The following is a 12,720-nucleotide window of genomic DNA, read 5'->3' on the forward strand; positions in this document are numbered from 1 at the left end:
GCAGTTTTTTCGTTTTTGTGGGAAATCGAACATATTTTTAGACCCATCTAAAAATTCTGTAATTAGTCTGGAAACAAGATGGACCCAATTCTTGCATTCTGTGAAAATGGGTAAGGTTGACTGCAACATAACAATCTTAATTTTCTCTAAAATGGTTAGGAGTTGAAAGTTGAAATTTGGTACACAGTTAGGGTACCAAATTTAAGTAACAATGGAAGTGTCAAAAATGGAAGTGTTAAGTAACAATGGAGAACAAGAGAAAGCAACGTGCAAGATTTACGGGCTCTGGAAAAAAAAGAAAAAAGAAAAAGAGTAATATGTTAGAACACATTCGATTTTCAAATTTAATCAGTTTAGTTCGGTTTTTCTCAACCTTTCTTCTTTAGAACATTCGATGAAAATCGAACAATATTAGAACATTTGATTTTCAAATTCGGCCTTTCTTTAGAAATACTTAGTTCGTTGATGAAATTACTCTTTTTCTTTTGTGACTATAACGTAATAATCTTAATCTTCACTATCGTTACTTTTGCCCGAGCAATGCCGGGCCTACCTGCTAGTAACAAATATAAAATCAACTTTACTTAAACCAAATAACCAGAGCAAACATGTTTTACTATTGCAAACATTTTCAACGCCCCTTCTGGGCTCTTCAGGCTTTTACATAAATCCGTTGCAAGCTGTTCATTCAAGTTTCAAATTTCAATTTAGAAGGCGTTATACCCATCAATAGAGCTTCCACCATGTTTTTGTGAGATAAGGGACTTATTGTTTACAAAAATAGATGAGAGATCGATGCACCAAAATATATTAGAATTGGTGCACTTGGCATGTTATAGTTTGGCATTCCAGTTTAAAGAGATTGTGTACACACAGAGTAGGGGTGCCCTATGGGCAGTCAGTTATCCAGAGACCTATGCGAAATGGTGGTGAGAAGGTTGGAAAGCAGAACCCTACCTAATTTTCTCCCCAATATTCTCCTATATAGGAGATACATCAATGATATCATAGTCTTTTGGAGGACGAAACGACATCTTAAACGCTTTATAGACACAATGAATGACAATCCCTATGGACTATTTGTTGAGACTGAACATGAACAACACAGCCCAGACAGAGTCCACTTCTTGGATGTGGACATCATAATTGAAGGATCGAACATACACACTGCTGTGTATCGAAAACCAACTGCTGTCTCAACATATATTCCAATAAGATCCTGTGATCCCTTTTCTTATAAAATAGCAGCCTTCAGAGCATTGGTCAGGAGAGCGTACACACACTCTTCCACTATGCAGGCATTAACACAAGAAATAAGAAATATAGAAGGGATAGCCATTGAGCATGGATATAACAACCTTATACATAGGTTATGTGAAAGCTACAAACGTACACAAGAAGTAGCGTCTAGTAGGATGGAAATACCAAACAATGAAAAGGAAGATGATAGGAAGAAGATTCCCCTACTTATAACCCGCATTTAAAATCAATATATAATGCAATTGCCAAGAAGTGTGAGATCAATATAGAGTACAGGAGATATCCGTCCATTTACAGCATACTAAGGAATGGAAAAGACCATCCCAATCCGGACAGATTACCGGGGATCTACAGAGTCTTGGTAAGAGATGGCAGATGCGATAGAGAAATGGTATATGTTTGCTGCACCAGATGTTCATTAGCGGTAAGATTAAAGGAGCATTAGTCAGACATACTACACAATAAATGAACAATGGCCCTTTCAACTCATGTGAAGGACCCGGACATCACAGCTGACTTTAACGAAACACGTATCATCCTCACCACCCCGCATCATGATCACCTCAAAGTGTTGGAAGCAATGGAAATATTTAAGGTGGGTTGCAAGTCCACATGCATTAATTTTAAAAAAGAAATGTCACTTTCCATGGCATAGCAAGTCCTAATGGACGATAGCATTTGATTTTATATTAGTTTTATAATGGTTTAAATTGAATCTAGTGCGCATTTTGAATCTCATACTAATATCCAATATTTGAATATCTTGGAATACGTGTGTGTTTTGAATCAGAAATCAAATGCCTTCTAAATTGAAATTTGAAAATTGAATGAACAGCTTGCAACACATTTACATAAAAGCCTGAAAGAAGAACCCAGAAGGGGCGTCAAAAATGTTCGCAATAGTAGATCATTTTTGCTCCAGTTATTTGGTTTAAGTAAAGTTGATTTTATATTCATCCCAGTGTGTTAAGAAGTTAAATATATAACAAATATATAATAATCTACTTAATATTAAGTTTTTCATGATAAATTTAGATCTTAGAGTTCAAAATATTGCATGTAAAGATTTCAGTATTTAACCATTTTTAGTACATGATTACATAATTAATTAAGAATTAAAAATTTTTAAAAATCTTACGTTCACATAATTTAATTCATTTCCAGTTTGCATATCATAAAGAGTTTTGTCAACTGCAGCCAATCCAACATATGATCCAGGTCTACCTCTTATTACAACTTCTATTGTCTCTCCTGTTTTATCCTTTTTATTATTCAATGTCACTGTAAACTATATTAAAATATTATCATTAACTCCATATTATTAATATTATATATTTTATAGTTTATAAAACTCTATATATTAGTATACTGTATTTCGGTAAATTATTAAATCTTTAGTTTATAAAAATGTTATACGCAATTTTAACTAAGTTTCATTTAATTTATTTCATATTTTAATTGATGCATGATTCTACTTAAAATATACATATAATAATAGTAATCAATTACAAAATAAATAAAACTTTAAAAAATCAGTACAAATTATAACATGCTTTCTTTAGGATCAAGATAAAAAAGGTTAACTTGAATTAGGGATATCAACTATGTTGATACTCCTGATAGGAGTGGAATGCCATAAAGTAGTAAGGCTTTAACTAGATTGTCTTCTTGGTCTCCAAGAAAACAGACAACTTAAACTTATCTAATTTTCCTGGCTGTTATATGTAGCAGAAGGATGGCGATTGGTCAAAAATGTGACTCCCTCCCCAATATTTTTATATTTTTGGACTCAGAGAACCTTAAAGTTGAAAAATACAAAAAATTTTGGGATTTTTTGTGTATATGGATGGGGACATGTATATGTGGGGGCACAATTTTGTTTACCCTCTTTTAAGCTTAATAACTCCTGTTTTTTTTGTCAAAAATTTCTGAAATTTCACAAGGAGGTTTGTGTATTAGGGGATTAATGTTATTAAATTTTGGTGGTTAAAGGTCAAGGGGTTGTGGAGATAAACGGGGGTTGTGTGTCATATCTCAAATAGGGTTAGACTTAATAAAGATCTTATTCCTTATTAGTATTTTAAATTTTTTTTTATAAAACTCTTATCTATCTTCAAAATTAAGTTTTTTTGCTATTTTATAATTATTAATAATATAAAAAGATTTTAAATAAAATATGATAACAGATAATGCCACATGCAGTTTAAATGTTGTAGCCAGGAAAATTACACAACCCATTGCTGAATTTTTTCATAATGTTCTCAATAGCATTTCTTCACTTTTTGTTTTGTGTACAAGTTTAATAAAATGTAGCAACTTATTTATAATCTATGATATTTCTTAAAAATTTATCAAACATGTCAACAATTTTTTCATTTTATCTGAATTGATCTTATGTATTATTTTAAACAATACAAATATAAAATTATGAAACACTAAATTTTTATTTCTGAATATAAGATCAGAGAAACTATCTAAAATTTAATACAGTAGAGAGTTGAAAATCGGAATCAATTGGGGACTGGGGTTGTTCAGATTAGGGATTTGTTCCGATTACGGTCTATGTACGAAAAAAATATATTAACCTGTCCGATGTTCAAATTTTTCTCCGTTGCGTGTCGCTTCCTGTTGAATTTTTCTCCGTTGCGTGTCGCTTCGCGTTGAATTTTCGTCGATTTTAAGCCCAACGAAAATTTTTATAATAATAATCGAGGCTATCGTATCGTTAAAAATTATTTCTTTATTTTGTACAAACAAAATAAATATATTGAAGAATATAAAAACATGAAAATTATACTTTAGAAGTAAATTTAGTATTAAAAACGTTCGATTCAGCACGACACAGTCCGACTGAAAATCGTGCCGATTATTGGGCTATTCCGATTACCAGGGTGCCGATTTTCGACTCTCTACTGTAATCTTTTTAAAAATATTTAGCTCTTTCTGCCTTGTGGGCATAAGAGGGCCTTTTTTCTGTATCCACAATGGGATCAACTCTGTGTTGAAAGATAGGGCATGATATAGCCAGTGTGAGGTTTCAAACAAGGTCTGAAATCATGAAAATTGCATTGTTTATATAAAAATTCCTGAGATGAAACCAAAATGAAAGTTATGTGAGAGAGAGAGAGGAAAAAAAAACTGTAGTTATCAAAACAAACACAATGCAGAGATGAACAAGAAGTCCATTAAATGCATGAGTCCCCAAGTGGGGACTCGTGCATTTAATAGATCATAGATAAATGTTGACCCAGAGAGATGAAACTTTGACAGAATGTTTGTAAACTTTCGATCTGAATTAGAAAATCAGAAAAAGGAGAAGGGTTGATCAAGGTCAAAGGACATCATGCTAACTTGTTAGAATTCGAAAACATTAGAGAAGAGGCAATAATAGAGTAAAATATGAGTGCAGGTATCATAGTTCCAACAACCTCTCCAGGTCAGAGTCGAAGAATGATGTCAAATAAACTCTTTGAAATGGACCTTTCTCGCAACCTGAACCAGTCTCAGTTTTCAACTGGAAACAGGGGAGAAAACTAATCAGAAAGCAAGACAAAGGAACTAAAACCAATCAAAAGGTGAGATTCAAGGAAGAAAAGATATAAAAACCCTGAATCTCAAGGTTGAGACGCCAATTTTTGCCTCATGTAATCACAACTAATCTGTGTAGTTTGTATCCCACAACAAAATTTTGACATCGTTTCTCCATTTAGACGAGCACCATCTCAACAACAGACTACCTCATCATCATCATCCTCATAGCCCCGGGGTCATCTCAAACCAACTAAAACCATCACTGGACATCACAAAATCTCCAAACAGTGAGCTGACAAGCAAACTCTGTTAGTTTGGACAGTGCAAAATATTTGGAATATTCTTCCAACATCAAACTATCTGTCAATATTAATTTTGTGTAAGCAATAGTTTTTCTAATAAACGAATTTTGTTGTAAGGACATGTCATCTTTGCCTCTGGCACCACCACCCACATACGTAGGCTTTTCCTGGCATGGAATCTACTGATTTCCCCTTAAAAGGCAGCAAAACTTACACCAGTACAGACTACCCATGGAAAATTCCTGGGGTTTGATTTGATCCCAGGCTCACCAGAGCAGTAGCATTAATGATCTCAGTCATCTGGCTATCAATCTAACAAGCTTAGAAATTAATCTTCATAAATAATCATTTAAGATAAATAGAACAAATATATATTTATTAAAAATTCCTGCAATTAAAAATCATCATAAAAGAAGGACTTAACAAATTTATTTAAGTCCTTCTATTTACAAAATAAACAATTAATACAAATTTTAAAAAATGTATATATAAAAAGTACTAATGTATCTTACATTATTTCTTGATATTCCATTCACAGGAAATGTTAAACTATCAGCTACAACTTCACCATCTCTGACAATACTATAAACTAAAATTGTGGCTGTTGGTGCCATTTCTGGTGATAATGCAACTGCAAATGTCATTATAGTGTATGTCATACTCTTCTGACCAGTTAATAATATTACTCCCTTGGATAAAATCTGAAGAATAAGTGCTAACATTAATAATAATTACTATTTATTTATATTACTATAATTATAAAATAATTTCTATGGTATATTTTAAAAGACATTTTTTAATTTATTATGCTACATATAAGAAAATATACTTACCACATAATATATTTTTTCCACATAATAATCAGATCTCACATGAAAAATGATATATTGTCCAACCTATAAATTAATATTAAAACAAAATATGATAATTATAAATATACAACTACATAAATTCTAAAAAGAAATAGATAAATTAAAATTAAAGCCCTGTTATATTAAATCATTATATTATTTTCTGCTGTCAAGTCTTTTTTTTCTTTTTAATTATTGTTTATAAAGTTAGGAAATTTAATTATAATTTCTTAACATTATAATGATCACACATATGATTCCTAACATAATGATTACTATAAATAGGAACTATAGTGATCATTATAATTAAATAATACCAATAAAAAACAATCACAAAATGAAATATACTACATTTTAATTAATATAAGTAAATATGCATATAGAGAAATGTTTCGATATTTACACAAATGGAAAAGATATTGAAAATTTGAATGAAAGAATGAAAATATTAAGAAAACAGGACTTTTGATAACTATCATTTGCAAAAACACTAAAATTATTATATTTAACTAATTGGAAATTTGAGGAATGATAATCTTGTAATAATTATTAAAAATTTAGCAGTATATGTAAAAGAAAAATAGTTTTTACAAATTTCTTTACTCATTCTAAGAAAATATTCAATTAACAATTATTGGCATTCTATTTGATAATTGTTAGTTGATAAGCTAAAATTTTAGTTACAAAACAAGAAATAGATGTGTTGCTATAGAAAATATATCTATATATATATATATGTTCATAATGAAAATATAAACTGATGAAAAGGCATTTTTGAAATGTTCTGTTGAAAACTTATTAAGAGTATTTATTTTGCAACTTAAAAGTAAATACTTTATATACCCCTGTAATCAAAAGGGAATGATTCAACAAAATGTAAGAGGTGAATTTATTCATCAAAATTTATTTATTTCATCCTGTTCAGAGTAATTCACTCCCATTACAATGCACTAATGCCAATGTTTGTTCCAATCCTCAAAACATGCTTTAAAGTCAATTTTTGTGAAACCCCTTCAGGCCTCTCAATAAATTTTGTTTTATGGCATCAATTGACTAAAAATGGTGGCATGAAGTGGAAATTTTAGTTGAGGAAACAGGAAAATGTCCCACATTGCCATTTCAGGTGAATATTGAGCTTGCAAAATCATATTTGTTGAATTTTTGACCAAAAATTCATGAACAACAAGAGCATTGTGAGTGCATTGTGGTGCAAAATCCATGAGTTCTCTCATGATAATGTAGCTACATTATCATGAGAGAGCTCATGGATTTTGCACCATCACAAATCACGTTGTTCTCAATGAATTGCTTCATGCAAATGACACAAAATGTTCAAATAATATTCTTTGTTGATAGTTTGGCCTGTTGGAAGAAATTTGTGATGCCTAACACCACAACTATCAAAGAAAACAGTCAACATAACATTGATTTTTGACTGACATTGACATTGTCTTTTCAGTCTTGCTTCAACTTTTGAGCACCATTCATTTGATTATTAAGCTGTTTTGATGTCAAAAGCGTAGATCCATGTTTCATCACCCATAATAATGTGTTTTACAAATGATTTGCCTTGAGAAAGCGTTTCCTTGGCTACTTGAACAAATTGTTGTTTTTGGGACAACTCAAGAAGTGCATGCCGCAAGCCCAAATGATCTTTTAACATTGCTTGACAAGATCTCCACTAAGAACTTTCAAAAGTACCAGCACATTAATATATTTATGTGAGGCTCTGGACAGGTCCGAACCTCACTGAAATTCGCGTTAAAATCATTTATTTTTTAGGAGAAAATTATCTTTTTTTAGAGGAAAAAAAATAGAAGTTAGAAATAGTTTTTCTTAATGAAAAAAGACACAAACTTTTAAACAATAGAATAACGGAGAAACGCAGATCGTCTATCTCCAAATGGGAATCGAATTAAATTTCGATTTTGACCTCTCCCGCGCCCCTGAAAGGTTTTGAATTGTCACCAGGTGACGAGGAAAGACCAATTGGAAAGTGGAATCAGAGGAAAACGGATAAAACCTGAGAATTCAAGGACGCGACAGCTTCTTCTCCCGAAAGTTCCAAGTGACGAATCTATTGTTGTGTGTGTGTCTCATGCCCATCTTCATCTCTGTCTCCCGATCTTGGATCGACATCTTTCCATCAACAGAAGTCGACCTCATCGTCAAGGAAAAGTATGATGTACAGGGGCAAGCCACTATTAATTTGAGATGGAGAGTATATATTTTAAATTAAATAAATTAAAAATATGATTAACCTTGTTTTTGATAGGCTATCATTGCCAAAGGCATTCTGCAATATTTCCAACATTTTTGTAAAAGTACAGTAAACTCCTGATTATCCGGGCTACTGGTGGGGAGAGGTGGCATGGATAATCCAAAAACACAGATAATCCAAACTATAATTATTTATTTCTAAAATACAACATATTATACATTTCTAAGGCAGACAATTATTTTAACATGTTTAATGCTCATTATTAAGAAAATCTGTGATTTTGGTTTGTTTGCAGGAATCTTTTAATGATTTTTTAATATCAGTTCGAATTTTTCTAAGAGCTATTATGTCATTATACTCGAATTACCATTGGTCGATGTATTCCAACAAAGTGTCAACAGAATTCAGGGCCATGTTGTGACTAATGTGATTGATAATTTCTTTTTCTCTACTTTCAGCTTCATTCTTTTGCTCTTCTGGTTGAATGAGATTGGAAATAATATCTACATCAATCATTATTTGAAAACCTCCATCACATGAATCATGTTCTAACCACTCCTCAATATTTTCTCTATCAACATTTTCAAAGCCATGTAAATTTGCATTTAGCTCACTTATTTCAAATACTGTTTCACTTGTCTTGGGCTTGATAGAATCCAAAAAATCACCTTCTTCATTTGGTAGAATTTTCCTCCACGATCGAACGAGCGTTATTGGCTTTATTTTATTCCAAGATTGAGTTATACCATGTATCACATCCAGTATTGTCATTTTTCCAAAATTTAATCAAATCATTACCTTCATTACATTTTTTTTAAAATTAAATTCATGCGCGGATAATCTGCAAACCGGATAATCCGCACACGGATAATCGGGAGTTTACTGTAATTCTGTTGCAAAAACAAAAATTAATGCATATGCTTTGATCAATTACACTCGACATTTTGAAAAATCACCAACATAAAAATTCTTTACACACCAAACAAGCATTTATTTGTAAACAAAAACAGATGATGATATATAGATTGCTGCTAGATATTGATGAAAGTCATATCAAACAATGAAAAAATTGACAAAAGCACTTTCCTGCATGCACACAGTTTAAATGAACCATTTCTGATATATTTTGATCACAGTAATAAGTAACAAAGTAATATAGTTCATTCTTATAATACTTAAGAATATAATAATATCATATGATATCAATATCTTTTTGTAATTAGTTAAGTGATTAGGCTGCAATTGTGAGGTTCTGGACAGGTCCAAGCCCTCACTAAAATTTGTGTTAAAATTATTTTTTTAAAGATAAAAATAGAAGCTAGAAATAATTTTTTCTGTTTGAAAACATGAACTTTTAAAACAATAGAAGAATGTAAGTCCTGAGATCACCCATCTCCGATTGGGAATTGAATTAAACTTTGATTTTGACCTCTCCCATGATCTAAGTTGAGATCTTGTTACACATAGTAATGAGTGATCAACCATTTGGAAAGTGAGAATGAGGAAAAGCAACCATCAGAATGGGCAATCAAGGACGGAAATTAATAAAAATCTGGGAATTCAAGAATGTGATGGCTTCTTCTCCCAAAAATTCCAAGTGTCAAGCCAATTGTTGTGAGTGTGTCTCATACCAATCTTTATCTCTGTCTTCCCTCCTCGGATTGACATCTTCCCATCACCAGAAGTCGACTGCACCATCCTGGAGTTGTCAAGACATCGAGGGAACTGTCAGTCACAAACCAGGGACACTCCTTTTGGGACAATCTTGGAAAGGAGTAGAAGACCCAGAGACCACTGCCAACTTAGAACTTCCAAGATCATAGAAATCTTGTAAGCTTCTTTCCTGTCAAATAAACAGTTTCTTGTAACTGTAGAGTCTGTCTCAGTACCGATTGCACCCACATGCCATCTTTTAGCGATTCCTCGACCCTCTTGACATTTCCGCCCCCGTTGGCAACCTTACATAATTGGAAAAAAATTTAGACCCATAAATTCCCACTGTCATCCATCCATCTGTCTTTCCTTAATCTTGAGAATGGAGTTAGATAGTTGAAATCCAAGACCAGATATGGAAACCTTAGGGGCAGGAGGCCCCGATTAACTATATACAAACCTTCTATAAAAGCCAAAAGTCACATTATTTCAATTCAAAAATTTTTCCTTGAAAAATGTTAAATAGATGACTAGAACAACTCTATTGTTAAAGGAAAAGTATGATGTACAGGGGCAAGCCACTATTAATTTGAGATGGAGAGTATATATTTTAAATTAAATAAATTAAAAATATGATTAAAAATGCATAACAAACGAGCAATTATTTATTGTGATGATGTCACAATAAATAATTGCTCGTTTATTATGCATTTTTAATCATATGTCTATAATTAAAGTTAATATAATCAAGTTAAATGTCTATCAATGAATGAAACAAATTTTTTTTCGGTAAATTATTAAATAAGATAAGGTTATTCACATATATCAGAATGCGACATATACATCTGTGTGTAAATATTTTACTTAGGTAACATATTACATCACAGGTACACTAAAGCATAATGTATATTTTATTTAATTTAATGCAGAAAAACTTACCTTTGCTGCTTTTGTGCTAGTTGTTATTTGTAGTTGATTATTTGACTCGGAATATGTCGAATATACTTTTAATTCTGTTTTTGCTTTTTCTCGATCATCAAAAAATACTGCCTAATTTATTCATAAAAAATTATATACTATAATCTTTTTTGTTACACAAATCATACAATATTATATATAACTTACTTGAAGAGTCAGTGATTGAACATCATACAATTCTCTTTTATTTCTTATCAAAGATTCTAGAGATACAGTTACTTCCCATATTCCTTCCTGAAGTTTGATAATTTGATCTAAAATTCTTAACTTCCTTCTTACACCATCACGCATTTCAATAGTAGGACTAACTTCTAATTTAGAATCAGTCAATTGCCATTTTGATAAAGGTGTTCCGTCATGATTTGATACAGCAAGCTAACAAATATAATATTATTATTATTTTTTTTTAATTGTTAAATATATAACTTTTTAAATATAATCTCAAATAAATCTCAACTGATATGATAATATGTACTTACATAAGCTTTAAAAGGCATCAATGGTTTAAAAATTTGAGGAGTAGATCCCAGAAATTTTAATTTTATGTAGGAACTAAATATAAGGGTTTGAGAAAATCCAGTTTCAATCATGTTAAGAAATCTTTCTCCAACATATGCTGTCACAGTTATTTTTGACTTATCTAATTTTGGTACATATTTTTCAAATTCCATCATTGAAAATCGAAAATCCATGTAACCATCAAACTATTAAAATAAATTTTTGTTTAATAATAAAATTTTTTTATTTAAAATATAATATCTAATTAATTAATAGTAGCTCATTTTACAAATGTATTAAATTATGTTTTTCAATTTACTGTAGATTGTAAAGAAAACAATAATAATTTCAGAAGGAGCATCAATTAATATTTTGTTTACTTGAAATATATACACAATTAATAAAATATACTTTATACAAGTATTAAGTAACATTACTAATGTATGATTTTTTCAGATTTTTTTCATAAATACTTCAGTAAACTGCAAAATATACTCAACTAAATTATTAATAAAATTAATAATTATTCAGAATATTGGTTTCAATATTTTCTTACTTTTTCCTACTTGGCTTGATATTAATAATACTAACAAGAATAACAATTCATCTAAATAGAAATATTCTATGTAATATCATAATCAAAGTTTTGAATATTTAATTTATTTTCATATTAAATTTTATACAGTAGGGTCTTGTTTTACGTGGGACTGATATATGCAGATTTGTATTTTTGTAGATGTAAAATGGTTAAGTTAATCCTTGAATGCAGAGGGGTAAATTCTGACTATCAATACACATGTTGACTATTTTTATTATGAAAATCAGTACATATAATAAGAAAATGAGTAAAATGCTTTTCTGTTAATTGTAATTGGTTGCATAAGAGTCTAGACAATCATTTGGAACTACATGGGTGGAGCACAGTTTACATGGAATTCTGTCATATACAATATCTGCTGACTCACTACACTTGCATAAAACAAGACTACTGCACTTAAAATTTTTCATTTTATAACATTGCTTATTATTATACTGTAGATATAAACATAATAAATGGATGTAGGATAGACACCCAAAGAATGGCACTGTCATAAAAGGTTCTGTCCATCTACCTCATGAGTGTGCTCCTCTAATAATAATATGTAATTAAAAATTATGTTTCTCAAGTTTTAAATCCTATCTCTCATGTAAATAATTTATTAGTTACCAAGATGAGTATCCCATCAAAATATCCATAAATACTATCAGATGGAAATATACTTTTTTGTGTATAAGTTTTTCTAGGTATGAATTTATAAGTAAAACTTCTTAAACAATTTAACAGCATATAAAAAAAACTTTAAAAATCAAGAATTTCAATAATTTCTTAATGTTACATACAGGGCTGCAGAGTTGGTAAAAAAAACACTCGACTCCGACTCCAGCA

General features: G+C 30.7%; 1 protein-coding gene across 1 annotated transcript in view; it reads right to left on the bottom strand.

Moving 5' to 3' along the window:
- The window catches only part of LOC136982884 (CD109 antigen-like), a 96,987-nt gene that overhangs the window by 41,578 nt on the left and 42,689 nt on the right, over window positions 1–12,720 (bottom strand). Inside the window, 6 exon segments of the mRNA XM_067279436.1 lie at window positions 2,399–2,548; window positions 5,606–5,794; window positions 5,927–5,989; window positions 10,758–10,868; window positions 10,944–11,171; window positions 11,276–11,500. Coding sequence (XP_067135537.1) covers window positions 2,399–2,548; window positions 5,606–5,794; window positions 5,927–5,989; window positions 10,758–10,868; window positions 10,944–11,171; window positions 11,276–11,500 — 966 coding nt within the window.

This window comes from Centruroides vittatus, unplaced genomic scaffold, assembly GCF_030686945.1.
Source record: "Centruroides vittatus isolate TY-2023 unplaced genomic scaffold, ASM3068694v2 contig_874, whole genome shotgun sequence".
Taxonomy (NCBI): domain Eukaryota; kingdom Metazoa; phylum Arthropoda; class Arachnida; order Scorpiones; family Buthidae; genus Centruroides; species Centruroides vittatus.